Here is a 21,295-nt window from a genome sequence, read left to right as displayed (position 1 = left end):
AAACATCCTAGGAAAAAAGATCAACTTTACTTCTATGCCTGTTGCAAAAGAAATCAGGAACTAAAATATTTCACTTTAACTGCTATAGGAAAATTAACTGTGGTCTCTTCTTTCAAATTCACAGTGAACTCCAAATCTCCATAATAATCAAAGTGGTGACCAGATGAATGAATGAAAAGCAAAAGAATGGGAAAGAATTTACACCGGAGTTGCCTAACTCCTAAACATTTTTGAAATGAACGGCTTCATTTGTTAGAAAAGAAGTCTACCTTCCATGTCACAACATATGCCGTGGCGATACCCGTGGTCCAGAATGCCAAAAAGCTATTTCTAAAAATCTGATTAGTCTGAGGCAATTAGGTAGAAAATGAGATGTGCTAAAGATGAGTGCTTTTTAAGTGATAAAACACATTTAAACCACTATTACATAAGAATTCTTAGATGAGGATACAAAAAAACAAAAATTCTACCATAGTGACCCAAGAAGAAAACTACACTTGAGCTTTACTAACATGTTGATTTTTTCAAGAATACAATTAATAAGCATGCCAGTAACTCGTACTTCAAGGCTACCTATTTACTCCCTAAGATTAACTTTCTGAAGTTTAAAATTTAAACATTGGGAGTTATTTACTTCTCAAACCCAGAAACAGGAGCAAGTATTGCATTCAAGGAATTGCAAGTAGCCGCCTGCAGATCAGGTGAGCGATCGTTGACAAGCCAGAAGCTCATCTTTGAGCATTTCTCTCTCGGAAATATGAGCTCAGCTCAGGAATGCCTGTGGCATCTTCAACAACTGGGAACCCAGCCATCACAAGTAGCCCGGTACTTTATTACAATCCCACAAAAGTGCATGACACTTTTATGAAAGATAGAGAAAATAAGCAGAGGAGAAACTTGCTCAACATTAAAAATACACCTCACACAGTCAGAGTTAGAATGACCATATTTCTGAGCTAACAATGAGTGGAGGAGGAAGTTCTGCATATGGGGAGATGAAGCAGGAAAAAGTTGGTTTAAAAAGATAATTGAAGAATATTGTCTTCTTTCTTCACATCTCTCATCAGAGTCCCCTTAGTTTCTAAGGGTCAGAGGCATAAAAATAGTTTCTGTGGCGTCAGATGTGTTACGGGTTATCACTTCTTAGAAGTGGGGTTCTGTGTGCATACTCCACAAATTAATTTTGAGCAATCACATTTTCAAAGTTAGAGACGGTAATCAAAACAAACAATCAATAGGCAGATGGAGAGAGGAAAGAAAAATCTGCCCCAACACACGTTTCAGACACTAAGACCGTGCCACTGAGGCAGTCAGAAACCAGCCTAACTTGAAGTGAACAGAAGTTAAAAGAGCACACGGTCAGCAGTTACTTTTGATTGAAAGGTTTTATCTTCTATTGAAAAACTAAAAATTGTAACGCTAAGGATTACAAGGACATAGAAGTGGGGGCGGGGGGCAGGTACTGGAGAAGGGCGAATAGCTCACATTCCCCCTGTGGGTAAGAGGCTCCAGCAGCCTAGGACTGAGCTGTCCTGGACCAGCAGCTGAGGGGGTCTGCTCCTCCTGAACCCAGGGTGCCCCCAGTATCTGCAGCCACTCTGCCTGAGAAGCCTGTTCTCGGCGAGCAAGAAATCCCAGGAAAGGAACAACTCTAGGAAGCAAGATAAAGCCAGGATACTTTGCAGGGGAAAAAAAAAAAACTTTACTTCTCAGATTCTCATGTTTGAAACGGAATGAGAAGGGAGGAAAGAATGTGTTAAAACTGTCCTCTTGTGAGCTATTTTCAAGTTGTAAGAAAATCAACCTGCAACAAACACACAGGACTATTCTTTTTGGACAGTTTATCAGAAAAAAATAAAATGTTTCCATCACAAGTATCTTTGCTGTCCTACACTAAAATGTTATCATGGCCTTCAAATTAAAGTCATTGCAATAAAGGTGAATATCCTGATACTTTAAAAGAATAGACCAAGTAAAGGTATAAAGTTGATTTCCTTGCTGAGCTGCACAGTTAGAAATGTCTCAAGTTAAAATCCATCTCTACCTTTCACCCAGTGAAGCTTTCTGAAGCAAACAGAAGAGAGTTTATGTCTACTTTTAGCCTTCAAGCTAAATATTTCCAGACCCTTTGAGGATACCTCCTATGACAGGTTTGCCAGACCCCTCACCATCCCCATGGACTGTTCTGGAAGTTGTCTAATTTGTCAATATCTCTCTTTAAATATGACAGCCAGAAATGAACACAATACTACAGATGTGGTTAATTAGAGCAGGGTACTATTAATTTTTTGTGACATATGGACACTATACTATTACCGGAGTCTAAATTTGTTTTTTTTTTTTTACAGTCATATCATGCCGCTGGTTCATATTAACTGTCTTTTTCCTCAGAAATTGCCACCATATAAAGTCACCTCTTTCCTTACACATCAATGAATAATGATGCATTTACTGCTATAAAATATCTTTTAAATTGGCACTGCAGCCTACTTAAACACTGTTAACTCTAAATTCTGTCATCTATTTGTAACAGTTGTCCCTTTTCCAAGTCATCCATGGATTTTAAAGCAACCATCTTAGATCTACATCCAAGTTATTCATAAAAATGTTGAAGCAGAGAAGACCCAGGTCTTGTGATCCTTCAGCAAGGACCACTTCCTGACCTAAAGCCTGTAACCCACACACCTGGCGGGTGCTGGTTCAGCCTGCCTCAGGATCACAAAGCAATCCTGCTAGTCAACACAGCATCTCATACACAAGAGCATCCTAAAGCCTTGACAAATGCTTCACAGAAAGCAAGATTCACTTATCTTTCAAAACAAAGTGTAAAAAAACTACATGTATTAAAATTACAGTCATGTAAAAATATATATGCACACAGAACAAAGATTAGAAGGGAAGGAACATCAATGGAAATGTTTGTTCTAGTGTCAGACTGTGGAAATTGTTTTTTATTCAATACTGTCTTTACTATAGTTACATTGTTTAAAAAATTGAAGACACCAGAATTTTGCTTAGAGAGAATTTTGCTTGGAAGCAGTTAATGTGAAATAACTTTAAGAGCACTGAGACTATCTGATTCTAACAACCTGAAAAGCCCAGAAGGAAAAATAGTCATTTGAAAAGACTTGTTGATCTTTAGAACCACTTTTTAATGTTTTGCATTGTTGCTTTTGACTTAATACTTCTAGAGATCAGGGAGATAGCAAACTGGAGAACTGGATCCTGAAGTTTACACAAAGTCTCATGTTATGCATGTGTGTGCACGCACATGTCTGTCTCTCTGTCCATCTGTCTGTCCATCTGTCTGTCTATCTTTCTGTCATGTCTGTCTCTCCGTCTCTGCTGGAGAGGTTGAAAAGGATCGAGAGAAAAAAAAATTGTGTTAATATTTCTGTGAAGCTCTGGACTAAAAGAATCTCTAATGGACACAGAAACCCATATCATCTCTTCACCTAGAGTCCTTTTTCACACCAAGAGTAGGAAATAAGATAAACAGCAAAATTTAGACTTTGATGCTTAGAACTGAAGTAAGGGTAAGTTTTAAGAAAAGGAATCAGAGTAAGTGTGGACAGTTAGTAAAAAAGAAAAAGAAACAAAGTAGCTGATTATTTTGGAGAAAATGTGACCCATAAATACTGCACTTACTACGACTCCAGACGTTCTGAATATTTGTGAATTTTTTAACACGTCAGAGTTTCTTCACTGTTTCATCATTTTCTCTGGAGTATGGTTTTTTTAATCAGTTAAAACCAGTGCTAGAAACTGGGTATGTGTTACCTTTCTCTCTCATCAGTTTTCTCTGTTGCCGTCCCTTGCTAATTTTCAGTAACTGAGAGAAGAGAAAATTCCACTTTGCTTAGAAATACAATTTTTCCACTAGAATTAAAGCTAAATATAAGAGGTAAATCAACAGTTTTCAGATTTATGGCAAAACTCTTATAACAAATGGATAAAATGGTCAAGTACTAAGTCCAATTAATATTTGGCAACTGAAAATTTTACTTTACTTAGAAATAAATTTTTCCTACCATACTAAAAGTTAAGTCAAATGAATGTGGTAAATCAGCAGGTTCATAGAGCTATAGCAAATTGTCATTTAAAATAGGCAAAATGTCCAACTAGAAAGTCCAGTTATTATTTAACAAGTGAAATTCCACTTTGTTTCAAAAGACAATTTTCCCACCACCCTAGAAATTAAGCTAAATATATAAGGTAAATCAACAGCTTCATAGATACATGGTAACTTGTCTTAAATAAGTAAAAGTGTCCAATTAGAAACTCTATTATTTGACAAGTGAAAATACCACTTTGTTTTGAAATACAATTTTCCCACTACACTAGAAGTTAAATACAGGTGGTAAATCAACAGCTTCATAGATCCACAGAAAATTCTCATAAAAATTGGTTAAAATGTTCAAATACAATAGGCAGTTACAACTGATAAATAATGCACATTAGCACCTTTTTTGCTTTGTGGGAAATCTTGTCAAAACGGGTAAGAAACAGTCAACACTAGAAACAAATATCTAAGAAAATCCAAAATTCACTTATGATATTAAATGTCAAAAAAGTGTTTTAAAATTCTAGTCTGTTAATTTGAGGGATGGTTTTTTAATGTTGTTTTGTTGTTTTAGGTAACACAAAAATGTCATCTAAAGTATTTATCCATTAACATTGAATCTTTGTTTTTATTTCTAATGCTATTTTGTTGCTTTAGGTTAAAAAGTTCTATCAAAACTACTTATCTATTGATGTTTTTTCCTTAGGAAAATCTAAGCAAAGTAAAAATTATTTCACATGTATGTAGAGGAGTAAAAATGCAAGGAAATATACTAAATGATTACTATGTGCATGTTAGAATAATGAGATCAGAGGAAATTCTCAATTCTTCGGTTTTAAATGTTTATGTACTAACATTGTCCATTCAAAACTTTCATTAGAAAAAGGAATTAATATTATTTCCTTTAAAAAGAACCCTACAAATATAATGTTATTTTGATAGCTAAGGCTCCTCAGAAAGAAAATAATGGAGGAAATTAATTTGATCACATTTTTAATTTTTAGAAATTATGTGCAACTCTATGAAAAAAATATATTATTTAGGCACATATATATGCATAGAGAAAGTAGAGTTCATAAATGTTACTGGGGTTATCTCAGGATGAAGAGGTTACAGGTGATCTTGATTTTCTTCTCGATTTTTCTTCCAGTTCTCTGGAGTTTTTTCCTCTAAATTTTGTACAATGAATAGGAATTTTACTTTTATTATGATAAAGATAACACTAAAGCTATTCCAGTCCCTCCCCCCTGCCCCCAATCCTGGCTAACATTTTGAAATAAAAATTCAAATAGGTTCAAACTTGTTCAAACTTTAAGTCTTGGGATAGATTTTTAAGCCTGAATTTTCTCTATCACCTATGCTGTTTTCTTAATCTCACTTCATTCAGTTAACAAACAACTAGATGAAGTAATTTTCCTGAATTTAAAAAAATGCTAAGAATTTGACAGTCCGACGGTTACTAGAACAGTTCTCTAGCTAACATAAGAAATTCTGAAATTATTCTATCTTGCAGAAAAGGGTGAACATTCTAAACATTAAAAGGCACTAGGCACTTCTAAAGAGTATATTGTGTTCACCCAACTTCCTAGAAAAATACCTTTCAGTGTTGGAAATCTGCACTTCATGTATCTAATGGTCAACACTTTATTTCTGACAAAAAGTAGAATCTCAGTAAATGTGCTACAGTCTTGTTTATTCCTAGAAAGGCTCGCGTTAAGTGCGATCCCTGCCACCCTGTCATCTACAATGGGTCAAATTCTTATTTATCCTCTCTATATAAAATAATCTGTAGCAATGTTACCTAACTATGCTCAATTTTAGCCTTCAAATACAAATGTGTCCCAACTGTGTTTCATGAATCTCACTCAGCTGTAGACAATTGGTTTTTCACTTTAACCTAAACTTCTTTTACTAAGATCATCAACAGATTGTCCGTTTTCTCAGTGCCTAACACTTTGTGGCGCTTAAATTGAAATCCACGCTATGACTTTTTTTTTAGCATCCTTTCTCATCATTATTTTAGTCTTATAACTCATTGCAATTTTCTCTAACCTAAAATGTATGTTCATACGTTTAAATATGCACAAACATTTGTGACCGAATCTCGGCAACACGCTTCAAGGATTAAACGTGCGGTTACGGTAACTAAATGTTTTCATTCACCCTACAAGATTTAGAAAAATGTAACGTTGAAGGGAGAGCTAGGTCTCTGCGTAAACCTCGTAATCACCACCAAAAGGCCGTAGCTGGGAGCCTCCAAAGCCCGCCAGATACATAGAAGGCATCCACAGCTGTTTTTAATTGTTTTTGCTTTCTCAAAACTGTGCACATGGTGGGGCAAACCGTTCTGTTTTGGCGCCTCTGGCCCCTAGCCGGGGTTAACCCTGACTTGAACGCCTTGTTTAGCTCCTAGCATTTCATGATTCCGTTTCCCTACTCCGTAAAACCTAAGAAAAACGAGATTTCCGCCGCTAAGAAATTCGCTTAGGAAGAGAGGAGAATTAGGCGTTTCAAATACACATTTTTGTGTTCTCTCCAGATGGGATTCAAGAAAAGGAGAAAAAGATTTTGTTTGTGTAGAGGGGGGCGCAGCCTGACACCCATTTCCTACAGCTCGCCTCTGAGCCGCAGAGGCCCACTCACGGGATAACGCCCCCCCACCCAAATGGGCAAGACCCCCCAGCTCTTTGCTGCAGGGATCGGGAGATGTCCACCCAGGGCTGGCGTGGGGTTGGGGGTGGGAATGGAAACTGGAGATGGAATTTCGGCGCCTCTGGGCAGGGAGGGGCCCGCGGGGGCGCGGAAGAAAAAGGCCAGGGGTCAAGCCTCGTAAGAGACGCAAAAGCCCGGGAAGTGGAGTGCGGGGCGTCCTGGAGGAGGGGTGCATTGAGGACTCCGCAGCAAGAGGGGCTGACGCCCAGAAAATGCGCCCGGGTACCCAAAACCCGGGCGGGGGATGGGGAGGCGGCGGCCTGTTGGCCCCAGGACCTCCCGTCGCGCGCAGCCCACTAACCTGTCAGTAAGAAGGTGCCAGTGGTCGCGGGGCTCATCTTGCGTGTCCCCCGACCCTGTCCCGTCCAAGCACAAGGGTCTCCCAGCTCCCACCACCGGGGCAATTGCATTCTTGGCCTGGCTAGGCCGGCCGTCCTCGATTCTCCCCTCCCCTCCCTTTCTTCTTTCCTCCCAGCTTGGCCAGTTCAGCATCAGCATCCTGCACCCCCTCCTTAATCCCGTACTCCCTCTAGCGGCGGGCCACTGTAGCGTGGCCATCGCCCCCACCCCCATCTCCCCCATCCCCCCATCCCCTCCGCCCCCGCTCCCCCTCCGCCCCCCTAACCCGCGGAGCACGCTGGGATTTGGCGCCCCCCTTCTCTGTTCAGCCTATATAAGGCTCCTAGTCCGCGCTCCGGGTACACGCGCTTCAACTTCGGTTGGTGTGTGTCGAAGAAACCTGACTACGACCTGAGGAGAACAGCGAAGAGGGTCCACCGAGCCTCGCGAAAGGTCCGCTGAGCGGGCTCGCGTCCGGAGCCACTCCGGGCTGCCGAGCACCCAGCGGAGCCCACGCCTGGCACAGGTGTGGGACCCAGTCCCTCCTGTCTTCGCAGAGGAGTCCTCGCGTGGTGAGTATGCGGTGAGGATGTTTCTTTTTTTTTTTTTTTAAGATCACGTTCATTCCCGGTTCTTATCGGGAGCTGCGGGAGATGGAGTAGCGCCCCGAATGTCTCCACGCACACCTTGTCACGCCTTTACTGGCTGTACCCCCAAACTGATGGAGAAACCAAGCTTTCAGGGCTTTGATTTCCAGAACCCAAGTCCAGATATGGGCTGTAGAGATATGAGCTGCGGACAAACATGAGCTGCAGACAGACATGGGCTACAATTTGCAGACGTGCTGCAAAGTGATATGCGCTACAAACTAATTGGCGCTTCAATGCGCTACAAACTGATAAACGCTTTGAATGTGCCGCAAACTGATGAGCGCTTCAGATGCGCTACAGATAGATAGGCGTTTCAAATGCACTACAAACTGATGGGCGCTTCATTGCGCTACAGATGGGCGCTTCAATGCGCTACAGACTGGGCACTTAAATGCGTTAGGGATTGTTGGGCGCTTCATTGCGCTAAAACCAGTATGAACTGCAGCGATATATGAGCTGCAGACTGATGACTGATTTGCGCTTTAAATGCGCTACAAAATCTGAGCTGCAGAAGATTGGCGCCACAAAAATTATATGATTACCATTCCTAACAGCGCTTCATCGCGCTACAAAACACAGGAACTGCAGAGGTACATGAGCTGCGGAAAATTTTACCCCTTAAATGCACTACAAAGTAATAGCAACTGCAGAGGTACAGTAACTGGACTGCTTTGCGCTACAAAGAAACCAGCTGAAGCAGACATGAGTAAGATTACTCTCTTACAGGAACCCCACCCTTTGTCTCTAACACACCTTTGGAATGGCTCCCACTATGTTTTTCTACAGGACTGTTCTCTACATGATGGTGCTGTTAGACAAAATGGAGCCCTGGGCAAAAATTAGTGTTTAACATTCTGCCCACACCATTCCTGCTATGGCAGTGGAGTGGAGAGGTATTGACTTGAGTGTAAAAGGGAATCTTTTGGTGGTGGCAGAGTGGACTGCCATGCCTAGTTGCGTTTAATTGAAGTGGCGGTGTAGTTGTAGTGGTGGCGCGAATTGGCGTCCAGCAACAGTTTGTGGAAACTGTTGGTCCGCTGAGTATTGAAAGCGGGGGGAGGATTGGATCTGGGGGTGATTGCTCTTGTTGCATGAAATGAATCTGGCTGTGGGAGGGGTTTTGGGAGGGGGGATCCTGGGAGAGGCTTGCAGCCAGTCTCAGACCTGCCCCGCCCATTCTAGCGTGCCTTCTCCGCAGTATCTGCTCAGAGCAGGCTTAGCGCCTCCCAGCGCCTACTCAGAGCGCGCCTCCTCGGCCGCGCGCCTCCTCGGCCGTGCGCCTCCTCCTCCACGCGCCTCCTCTGCGGCGCACCTTCCCAGAGCGCGCCTTCCCAGAGCGCGCCTTCTAGACGCTGCCTCCCCAGTCCCCGCCTCCCCCTGTGCCCGCCTCCTCTGAGGTGATTCCCCAGACCCCGCCTTCCCCTGAGCCTGCCTCCTCTGATGCAGCTCTCCAGACCCCGCCTCCCCCTAAGTCGGCCTACTCTGAGGCCACCCGCCCAGACTTCTCCTCCCCCTGAAGCCCCCCTCCTCTGAGGTGGTCCCCCCAGACCTCCTCTCTCTGAGCCTGCCTCCTCTGAGGTGGCTTGCCCAGACCCCGCTTCTTCTAAGCTTGGCCCCTCCCTGAACCAGCCTCTTCTGAGGGGGCCTATGGCCCCACCTCCCCCAGAGCCCACTTGCGCCTGCGCAGTGTGAGCCCCCACCCCTCCCATCAGGTACCCCTCCTTTGCGCCTGCGCACCTTCACTGTCTGAGCCTGGCTGCACAGCCCCGCCCTCCTGTGGTTTCTGCTGCGCCTGTTTTGCTTTTTATCCACTGGTGTCTAACAAATATAAGAGTAATAAATAAGAATAATTAATCTAACAACAATATTAATTAGACATGACGTTAATAAGCATGTTTTCTAAGCACTCTGCATATGTTAAATAACATAATCCCGTAATTTAAACTCCTATTAGGGGTTATGAAGGGTGCTTCTAAACTGACATGTCTGGCACCTGTAAGAGCAATCCAGCTAAATGTTTTTACTACAAATGAAAAATAAAATATTATAAATACTTTAACATTTAAGACTTTTTTGACACACTAGTGGACCTTTGAGATGGGATCTACTGGAATCGGATGCTTTTGTGAATACAAAATAAAGAACAACTTGAACTTTGTTTCATAGGAGTTTTACGTGGCCTTATTGGTGCTGCAGCTTGGCCTCTGAGGGAGGATGAAGTGTTTATCTGCATGCCTATGAAGCTGGATTTTTTTCTTGGAACGCTAGAGGATTAGCCCTGGCTAACTTGCCTACATATTTATTAATTGTGCCTGGCACATGGTAGGCATTCATTAAATATGTGCTAAATGACCAGAGTAAGTTGGTTTATTCCTTGTCTTCCTTGGTGTCTGCAGATGTTTTCTGGGTTTTTGCACCTGTCTCTTTCCTATGGTGCTTTGCTGTCCTGGGATGTCCAAGACATTGCCTTATCTCTCTCACGTTTAACAGGATCTTTAAAAAAAAAAAAAGTATGTATTTTAAACTCCAATAATTTAGCTTTAATTATAATTTAAAACAACTAAATTAATTCAAAATATTCCAGATAATTAACTTTTTTTATAAACTAAAAAGCAAAAGCTAATTATTTAAATTTGGGGCAGGAGGATTTTTTAATGGTCCATAATTGTCATATTTAAAATTTGTGTAATGTAACAAAATGGCTACATTGCAAAATACAGACTGAGGGTTTTAGCTGGCATTTAAAAATATATACATAAAACAAATTTACTGACAGTCAGATGTTTGTTTCTAACTATATGAAGAAATTATAAAACCTGGTTCCATATATTATAAACCATGAGCCAGGACTTCGTTACAGGGGGGTTTGGAAACATTGGCTCCAAAAAATCTGTCACACTCCACCAACACGCCCCCCCCTGCCCCAACAAGTATACAAACTATGGTATCATGTGCTTATCATAATTACAGCTTTCAGTAAGTCCCCAGGCCCCTTTTATGCACCATGTCCCCCTGACCCCCCCTTCTCTTTGGAAGTTATATGTCTGCATTTTAAAAAGGTTCAAAACAATGGTAAGAAAAGAATGTGCACATTAATAAAATTTGCATTTCACAAATAGCATTCATAGTTCTCAAAGAAATGTGGATATTTGCAAATGTAAAACAATTAAGCATTGTTTAATGAAGTGCGATTTCCTAATGGGCTGTTTAATGTGTGGCAGTTTTTGGCTACTATTTTACTTTGCTATGTTTGGGGGTCAGGGAAATAGAAATTTTCAGAAGTCATTGTGAAGAGTCAAAGGTTGAATCAAATGTATTTAATTCTTAAATACAATAATACTGAACTCTTTTTCATATGTAAAGATGGCATCTGTCCCAAGTTGCTTAGCTTTAAGCTGTATGTCCTTTCAGGTTTTAGGAATGGGGCCTCTTGACCTCACCTCCCTAATCCAGCCCCTACTAAGGGGGGCGTTTAAGGAGCCATAGTCCTGTAATTCAAATCAAGTCACAGTGTTCCTGTTCCCATGTTAATTGGTGCTCCAGTTGCTGTTTAAACATTTGTAAACTTACACTGTTAATTTGCCTGCCCACTACCCTTTCACTTTTAGTGTTAAATTTCTCTGCTCTGGGCAGTTATCTCTTTTAGGGCTTAGGGTCCTACCCCAAAATTACAAACCCCAGGGATGGGAGCTTTAGGCCTGATATTGATATAAGTTAGGAGCTTCAAACTGTTGACCTTGCAGGCCAAATAAGGCCATTAATTTGTTAGACCAGCACTGGATTAAAAAATTTTTACAAGAATTCAATGTTTGGGCAGGGGGGAATGCATCCCCATGTTAAATAGTTGCTGCCCCTCACTATTGTCCTGTTTCCAACCTTCTCACCTCTATATTATCTTCCTTTCTACCAACAGCATTTAAATTTTAAACTCTTATTGATTTCTTGTTTCCATAAACAATACAGTGACTGTTTGCTGATTTCCTAATGTACTGTTATTTCTGTCCTATCATTGTGTTTTGCAGATGTTAAAACCATCAGACCTGGGCCTCAGTAAAGCCCACCCCAGTGACTGTGACTGACATGTAGGCTGTTAACCTTCCTGACCTGGGTCAGGCTACGCCAGACCATGCTGTGAATGCCTTTTCAGAAATCTTGTCTCTAAGTTTTGAAAGTATTAATTAATGTCTTGATGACAGAAGTGGCACCTGAGTCACCTGTGTGCTTATTAGTTGCTTTTCTATGGGACATTAAAACTCTTAATTTAATAAATAAAAGTTGCATTATTTTGTAACCTCATAATCTGAGTGTCACCAGTACAGTTGTCTTCAGGCAGTTGGAAATGAAACTGAATGTCACAGGTTATGATGTGTTAATTACACCTTATAATTTCTTCTAAACGTGAATATCTTATCTTAAATATCAACTGTTAATTGTTTTTGTAGCCTAAGTTATTAAAGTAATTAGGTAACAGTTTAAAACTATTAAAACGGCACAGTGATTCTGTTCCTCAAGGACTCTGCTATCTAGCAACTCCTTGGAGAGGCCGTACCAACACTGCAGGGCATAGGGAAAATGGCAGTGGGTGGCAGGGTTGGCAAAGGGGAGGGCCTAAAGAATTAGGAGAGGCCTTAGGAAAGAAGGAGGAAGGGATATTTCTCCACAGCCAGGCATCATGTTTGATTATCATCACCTTTTTCCCTACCTTGTACCCTGTTGGTTGAAATATTAGCTATTTTTCACCAAACTTCTCTGAATAATACATGTTTATCTTTGTGGTTTTATTTTATGTAATTAATTTGGTGTCCATTTTTGCCTTGATGGATCAGAGAAGAACAGGTGGCCAGGACTGCCAAATTAAAATGTAGTGAATAGGCAGTCTGCCTGCTTTATATATTAAGTTTTTAAACTTTTTGGCCTTTTCCTAGAGTTTTCCAAATATGAGAATTTAAGGTCCATTTAAAAAAATTATTGAAATGTTAAAATAAGTACTCTAAATCCATTTAACCTTATTTTCAGGAAGTATACAGGCAATGTGTGCTGTTACTGTATGTGTGATTTATTGTTACCATACCCATAATTAGGACAATTAATCTCCCCTACCCACGCACATACATCTACCCACCCCCTAAGCATGAAGCCCTATCCCACTTTAAATCACAAACTTTGGGGTGGGGCTATGCTGACAAATCTTGCTTAAAAACCAGGGATTGCAAACTGGTGACCTGGAAGTCTAATGAGGCCCTGGATTTGTTTGACAAACAGTGTTTTTGTTGTTGTTTTTTAAATTAGTATCTTTTGGTGGGAGGTACATATCCAGGTTGCCATAGTTGCAGCCCCTCCCTATTTTAATCTCAGCCTCTTTACACACAAAGTTAAAGTTTGTTTTTTTATCAGTGACTTTATTAATATTAGCTAACAGTTATTGAATATTCACTATGTGCTTTACCTGCATTATTTAATTAAATCCTTACCCTTAAGTTTGAGGTGTGCTATTATTGGGCTTCTTTGAATGAATGCCCCATTTTTCAGCCCTACTACTCCTAGGAGGCATCAACGAACATCTGTTAATTGACTGTATAATAAGAAAGGAAACTGATAAACACACGCTGCTGCCTAGTGCCATTTCTGTCCCAAAGGAAAAAAGTAATTTAGACAGTCCTGTGGATTTTGTGGTGGTGCTTGTTTGTTCTCATAACCAGTTACTTTCTTTCTAGATGTGGATTAGGGCTGGCCAGAGTGCCCCATCCCCCAGGGTTGATGAATACAGGCATCGTGATTTTAATTCCTCTCTTCTTTTTCTTGGTTCTCTATTGGCTGAAACAGTAGGTGTTTTCAGGTAACTTCTCTAATAACAGTTACAATTTTGGCTTCATTTTGTGTAACTTTTCTGGTGTCAGTCTTTGTCCTGAAAGTTTCTTGCTTTGCTCTCTGGATATAAAACTTCTTGTTTGGAGTGTTTCCACTTTTTTTATTAGCCAGTAAAAGTAATTGTGCTATTGATACAGTGGTGTATTGTTGAATCATAATGAACAGGTGATTCTTGAGGATGAAAAGGACATTTGGACAAGAAAAAGTAGGGTGCTTTTCATTATCTGTTGTCCTCATTGATTAACTGATTTCTTTTTTTGCAGGGTTTTTGTCTGTTTATTAACTACCGATGTAAGCAAGTAAAGCAAAGAGATACTTTAAATACTCATGTATTTAAGGTACTTTAATAGATATTTTAAATGCTAAAATCTTCTTTATATTGTGCTGCTTTGAATGTATATGTTGAATTTATGCTTCTATTATTTACAGAAACAAAAAGCTTCTGAAAACCAAACGCCGAAAGGGTGGAAGAGGAGGCCAAGATCCAGGCCTCCATCCCCACAGGAGTGAAGCTACACCTGGGAGGTCTCCTCCCACCCCAAATCTCACCCTGGGGCCCGACTGCCCACCTCCTCCTCCTCCTCCTCCCCCCAACGGTCCCTCCTCCTCCTCCTCCTCCTCCTCCTCCTCCACCTCCTCCGCCGCCTCCTGCAGCGGCCAAAGGGGCCAGTACATCCCCAACCTGGCAGAACGAAGACGGGACGATCTCTCTGAAGAGATCAACAACCTCAGAGAAAAGGTCATGAAGCAGTCTGAGGAGAACAACAACCTGCAGAACCAGGTGCAGAAACTCACAGAGGAGAACACCTCCCTCCGTGAGCAAGTGGAGCCCGCCCCCGAGGACGAGGAAGACGACATTGAGCTCTGTGGTGCTGCAGCCGCTGCTGCCCCAGCCACTCCGATCGAGGAAGAGTGCCCAGATGACCTTCCCGAGAAGTTTGACGGCAACCCAGACATGCTGGTTCCTTTCATGTCCCAGTGCCAGCTCTTCATGGAAAAGAGCACCAGAGATTTCTCAGTTGATCGCGTCCGTGTCTGCTTTGTGACAAGCATGATGACCGGCCGTGCTGCCCGCTGGGCCTCCGCCAAGCTTGAGCGATCCCACTACCTGATGCACAACTACCCAGCCTTCATGACTGAAATGAAGCATGTCTTTGAAGACCCTCAGCGGCGCGAGGCTGCCAAACGCAAGATCAGACGTCTGCGCCAAGGCATGGGGTCAGTCATCGACTACTCCAACGCTTTCCAGATGATTGCACAGGACCTGGATTGGAACGAGCCGGCACTGATTGACCAGTACCACGAGGGCCTCAGCGACCACATTCAGGCGGAGCTGTCACGCCTTGAAGTTGCCAAGTCACTGCCCGCCCTGATCGGCCAGTGCATCCACATCGAGAGAAGGCTGGCCAGGGCAGCTGCCGCCCGCAAGCCGCGCTCTCCGCCACGTGCACTGGTGATGCCTCATGTCAGCAGCCACCACCAGGTAGATCCTACCGAGCCCGTGGGAGGTGCCCGCATGCGCCTGACCCAGGAAGAAAAAGAAAGACGCAGAAAGCTGAACCTGTGCCTCTACTGTGGGAATGGAGGTCACTACGCCGACAACTGTCCTGCCAAGGCCTCGAAGGCTTCGCCGGCGGGAAACTCCCCGGCCCCGCTGTAGAGGGACCTTCAGCGACCGGGCCGGAATTAATAAGGTCCCCACAAGATGATGCTTCATCTCCACACTTGCAAGTGATGCTCCAGATTCATCTTCCGGGCAGACACACCCTGTTCGTCCGAGCTATGATCGATTCTGGTGCTTCTGGCAACTTCATTGATCACGAATACGTTGCCCAGAATGGCATTCCTCTGCGAGTCAAGGACTGGCCAATACTTGTAGAAGCGATCGATGGACGTCCCATAGCATCGGGACCAGTTGTCCATGAAACACACGACCTGATAGTCGACTTGGGAGATCACCGTGAAGTGCTGTCATTTGATGTGACTCAGTCTCCATTCTTCCCCATCGTCCTTGGGGTGCGTTGGCTGAGCACACACGATCCCAATATCACGTGGAGCACCCGATCGATCGTCTTCGATTCCGAATATTGCCGATACCACTGCCGGATGTATTCTCCAATACCACCACCGCTCCCACCACCAGCACAACCTTCATTCTATTACCCAGTAGAAGGATACAGAGTTTACCAACCAGTGAGGTATTACTACGTCCAGAATGTGTACACTCCAGTAGATGAAAACGTCTACCCAGACCACCGCCTGGTTGACCCGAACATAGAAATGATCCCTGGAGCACACAGTATTCCCAGCGGACACGTGTATTCACTGTCAGAATCAGAGATGGCAGCTCTGCGAGATTTTGTGGCCAGAAACGTAAAAGATGGGCTGATTACTCCAACAATCGCACCAAACGGAGCCCAAGTTCTCCAAGTGAAAAGGGGATGGAAACTGCAAGTTTCTTACGACTGCCGAGCTCCCAACAATTTCACCATCCAGAATCAGTACCCTCGACTCTCTATTCCAAATTTAGAAGACCAAGCTCACCTGGCGACGTACACTGAGTATGTACCTCAAATACCAGGATATCCGACCTACCCTGCGTATGCCACGTACCCAACCTACCCAGTAGGATTCGCCTGGTACCCTGTGGGGCGAGATGGACATGGACGATCGCTCTATGTCCCCGTGATGATCACCTGGAATCCACATTGGTACCGCCAGCCTCCGGTGCCTCAGTATCCGCCACCGCAGCCACCTCCGCCGCCGCCACCGCCGCCACCGCCGCCCTCTTACAGCACCCTGTAAATAAATACCAGTCATCCTTCAGGATCTCTGCCCTCAAAATGTACTCCTGTTCAGCTTCTCAATCAGTGACTGTGTGCTAAATTGAGCTACTGCACCTTCAGACCAACCTGAGGCACAGGTTTTCTCTGAAATGGTTACAGAAGGTCAGGGCCGCCCTGGACTGGCACACATCTTAAAGCACCAAGGGACCTCCACTGTTTGGTGGGAGTGACAAAATATTTACCAACAAATTAACTGCCAATCTAATTAGAATTCGTAGTAAGTTTACTTCCCAGCAAACCCTGGAAGCCTGGGTTTTACCTGCTGAAAGTACTGTCACCATCTGAATTAAAGACTGCCAAAGTCCTCGTTTAACATTTACAGAGAAGCTGATGCAAACACAGGAAATGCTGTTTTCTTTATGGAGGGGGAGACAAGGAGGAGGAGGACATGACTTTTCCTGTAGTTTCGGTACTCTTTACATCACTAGAGGACCGAGGCCTTATTAAGGAAGCCAGAATTAATGGTGCAGTATGAAATGGCTTCCGTGATCTTTTTTGCTGCACCTTTTGAAACTTCACCATCTTCAGACTCCACACTTTGATGGTTCAAGGAGCAGCAACTCGACCAGTTCTCCCAGGAGCAGGCAAAACCCCTGCAACAGAAACACCTCAGGCCTCAGAAGGAAGTGCTCTCAGATGGACATTTGCATGTTGAGTGTGCCTTCACATCCTGGTGCAAATCACATGTACCCAATAACTCTGGCTGTCACAACACCTTACCATCATCATGCCAGCAATGGCTTCCACACAACGTTAATCCTGGTAACCAGAGACTTTGATGGTTCCAGGTGTGTTAGATGTTTGTGAAGTGTGATCACCTCTCAGTCATGTATGAGGGCTAACAAGTAGCAAGTCAAAAGGACTCCTAAATCCCATACCCAACTCTTAAAAAAAGAGACTCTGAGTTAATGTTATCAACTTGTCCTGGAACTTCAGAATTTTTACAAGCTTTGTTAATTGGCTGGAAGAGCATGACCTGAAGTCTTGGGAGCATCTGTCCATGTCTCTGCCTCCATATGCATCTGGGCATTTCATCATCAGTCCCCTCACTAGATTGTAGCACTAGGATGCTTAGGGAGGGGAAATAATTTTAGCACCCGGTAGGGGATGGAGCTGGTAACAAGCTGCCAATGAATGGAAGGCCTCAGAAAGCAACTCAAAGCAACAGACAACACAAAAGAGTTGTCTTCAATTTGGTGACATCAACTGATGTCTCCTAGACGCTTTGTGCTAACCTGGGACTGCCTGACTTCCTTTAGCCTGGTCCCTTGCTAATACCTTGAACTCTTTGTCTAACCTCTCTCTTTCTGTTTACTACTGCCATTAACCCTGCTGCAGGATTTGTGTCATCCTTCCTGCCTGGTTGCCGAGACTCCATTTTGCTGCCATGCAAGAAGAAAGAGGCAGGCTTCTTGGGGCATTTGTTTCAACACACAGCCCCCAATTGCCAAAACAGTTTGAGCAGTAGAAAACAACGTGGTATATATTTCAAATTGCCTGTCATGAAGAGGAGTCTAATGGTGAAGTTTCACTTTTCATCAACATCATCTTTCACATATTCATTATCACCCACCCCTATTCTTGCATGTTTAAACACTTAAAAGTTTTAGCTGTAGATTGATAGTGTTCTTTAACAGTGTTTTAAAGTGGTGACTCTGCTTTCAGAAATTATTTCCATTGAATAACAAAGTACTATCCAATTCTTATTGTTAAACTAATTAAAATTGATAGGTAACGTAGTGTAAAATATTTCTTACTGTGAACTTCTCTTAAAACACTGTGAATGAGAGGCTCCTCAGAACTGGAGTATTTGTATAATAGTTCATCCTGTTCATCTTCAAACCTCTATTTTAATATCATCTAATTGTTTTCTAATTGGGCCTTTAAAAATCACACAAAATGATACACAAATTCAGAGAAGATACCTGATTGGCTACTTAATCCAAAACAACTTTTACTTTTTTTTTTTTTTTTTCTTTCAATGGAATCAGAAAGCTTGACAGTCACTCATGTGTTTGAGTAATTACTTTTTAAATGGTGCATTTGTGCTTTTGGACTTTTTGAAGCGTTAACTTCAGTTTACCTCAGATACCAACCCATCCTCCATACATTTGAATTCCAGTTGTTTTGTGTCAAATTTACAGTTGTCAATTGATCTTCAAGCTGCAAAGGGCCTAGAAATGGGCTATTGTTTGCAGCCCCGGCATGTGCACACGAACATTTGCCATCACTGCAAGTGGAAGTCTGGAGATGTGAGCCAACAACAACAATCATCAAGGGAGTATGGTGGTGTGGGTTAACAACTCATGGATGAAGTCCCTGACACACTTTTGGCTGTTTTGTAAAGCTTGTGAAAAACTTTGGCAGTGTGTGCTATGCTCTATAGCTATATATACTATCTATAAGTGTAGGTGTTAAGGATAAGTAATCTCAAATTTATTCTATGGTATCAGAATTTTATTAAGTTTCCTTTCACTCGATTTATTTTGTTGCTGTTGATCAATTTGAATTGAATAGTTTAAATTTTTTTGGCATTTTCCGACAAAATGCCTTTATTCATAAGAAAGGGAAAAGCAAAGGAATTAAATCTCTAAAGAAGGTGGAAAGGGAGCAAAATCAAAACAAGACATATAAACCACAACATCAAAATTATTAAGCAAAATCAGTAGTCTGCCTTTTAAAACAAATTGGCAAAATTGATTGACTTTTGGCCTGAATTTTCAGTGTTTAAAAAAATCAGTGAAGAAGATATAAGCTCCCATTGTTAGGCAGACTTAGAGAGAACTAGCTAAGGTCACCATGCTAGGCTGTTGAAACGGAGGCAGTTTACATACATTTCTGAAGGGTCAATTCAGTTTGAGCAATGAGGTATTTGTATTAGATACTGGAAAATGGAGAATAAGTTGGATTAAATCATGTGAGCTAGCACAGTGAACTTGCAGGTACACAAAATAGGAGGGGCACATCTACATAGTGCAGTCTGGATTTCTGTTTAAGTTTGCAGGTACCTCTTGGACTCCTGAATTGATCCAGTTGTCATCTACCACAGACATCTAACATCAGACAGAATTCCAAGATTGGCAACAGAGAACACTGCGGGAAAGACCTGGGCAGAAATGAAGGAAGGACCATGTACAGAGATGAAGTGGCTGAAGGGAACCACACGACATTTTCATCTAAAGAATGCACATCTGTTGGGATGGAAAGTTCTTTGTTGTTTCAGATTGTAGAATGCTATTGAATTGGTCTGTGGAAAATTGCATTGTTTTTATTTCTTTCTGTAATCAGTTTAAGTAATTGGGGATATATATCATAATCATAAGTATTTTAGAATGGGAGGGACTTAAGTAATCTTAAGTGGGTGGGATTAGTTAAAAAGCATGATACTATGTACTAGGTATCTTTATAAGTGGACATGTGTACTTACTTGTGATCCTTTACCCCATGATTGCTACCCCTAATGATTTCAAATAAACTCGGAGGGAACTGCAGGGAGATCAGTCTTTTTTAGGGCTGTTGGACCTGGATAGAACCCTAGTGGGAGAAAGTTCAAAGATGATTGGATAAATAATTTAATAGAGGATCTTTGCCCTGGGTGTTAACTCCAGGGATTGAGATTGTAAGCAAAGTCTTTAGAGAGTTAGGATAGATTGATGCCCTTTGAGAAATTGTTGCTGGAGTGAAATTGATAATGATGGATGGTAAAGATTCATGGGAGTTACAGGAAAGTGATGGATAAGAACTGTTGCTTACGCCCCTGTCAGTAGCCCTCTTCCTTACCCATGCCTCTTCTCCCTAACTCTACACCTCCTACCTACCCCTGCCCTACCTCCCCACCCTTCCCCATTGCTTTATTCTCTTTACTCTGTATTTCTCTCTATTTACTAATATTGTATTGATGTTATAATAAGAATTCAATTAATAAAGATTTAGTGGTTAAGTGCAAACTGTGTCTTGATCATTTCAGTGTTCACGGGCATTAGTGGAACATGGTGAGGGAGTGGACAGGGTTGGGGAGGAGAGAAGGGGAAGCAGGAATGGGGGAGGTTGGAGAAGGGGGAGAAAGGAGGGTAAAGAAAAATAGAGGAGTGAGGAGGGGACCGTGGAGGGGGCGGGACAGTGAGGAGGGGCCATCGGGGGGTGGGGAATGGGACAGTGAGGAGGGTTGGGGGTGGGAAGAGGGAGTGGGGTGGGAAGGGTAGGGGTAATTTGGGAAGTGGTGGGGGTGGTAAAATGAATACATCAGTCAAGCAACCCAGTATCCATTATTTACCCAGAATACTTCAGGAAGTCAATGAAATCATTCCTGCTGTAAAAACTTTTAACATATCAATAAAGCCACACAATTAATAGTGACTCTGGGCATAATATAAAAATCTTTTTAAACTACAAGCTTTAACATGTGAAGTAAAGCCACACAATTAATAGCGACTCTGGACATAACAAAAAACTTCTTAAGCTACAAGACTTTTAACATAAAATAAGTCACACAATTAGTGACTATAGGTGTAACATAATAAGATGCAAAACTTTAACATATAAATTAAAGCCACACAATAAAGAGATTCTATTGAAATAAAATATAACATTTTATTTTTTGTATCAATTTTACTTGGAATACTTGAGATTTATTAATAGAAAATTAAAACGCCAGTGAGGATAAAAGAAGATACATAAAATGTAGTCAGATATGATGTTCAGGGAAATGAGCATACAGATGTTTTTAATACCAATTAACACTAAAACAGTATCATAGTGATTGTGAGTCATCTAAAGAAAAGCGACAAATGAGGTTCATGAGACACCAAATTTCAAAA

At 42.1% G+C, this 21,295-nt stretch overlaps 2 protein-coding genes across 6 annotated transcripts in view; one reads left to right on the top strand and one right to left on the bottom strand.

The window, feature by feature from the left end:
• The window catches only part of SGCE (sarcoglycan epsilon), a 64,688-nt gene extending 57,389 nt beyond the window's left edge, over window positions 1-7,299 (bottom strand). For 2 of the 5 annotated variants that reach the window (XM_064487563.1, XM_031454917.2), the window contains exon 1: window positions 7,077-7,297. In XM_064487563.1, the coding sequence (XP_064343633.1) occupies window positions 7,077-7,185 (109 nt within the window). In that variant the 5' untranslated portion in view covers window positions 7,186-7,297. Of the gene's footprint in view, window positions 1-7,076 lie in introns of all 5 variants that reach the window. The other 3 variants (XM_031454919.2, XM_064487562.1, XM_010979662.3) reach the window with 3 other exon arrangements.
• A 169-nt stretch (window positions 7,300-7,468) lies between these two features.
• Window positions 7,469-20,425, top strand: PEG10 (paternally expressed 10). Its single transcript, XM_010979661.3, is given in 3 exon segments — window positions 7,469-7,697; window positions 14,062-15,263; window positions 15,266-20,425. Coding segments are annotated over 3 exon segments (2,379 nt in total). The 5' UTR covers window positions 7,469-7,692; the 3' UTR covers window positions 16,438-20,425.
• The last annotated feature ends 870 nt before the right edge of the window (window positions 20,426-21,295 follow it).

Source organism: Camelus dromedarius, chromosome 7 (assembly GCF_036321535.1).
Source record: "Camelus dromedarius isolate mCamDro1 chromosome 7, mCamDro1.pat, whole genome shotgun sequence".
In the NCBI taxonomy this organism is placed as follows: domain Eukaryota; kingdom Metazoa; phylum Chordata; class Mammalia; order Artiodactyla; family Camelidae; genus Camelus; species Camelus dromedarius.
This window is presented reverse-complemented; position numbering and strand designations above follow the sequence as displayed.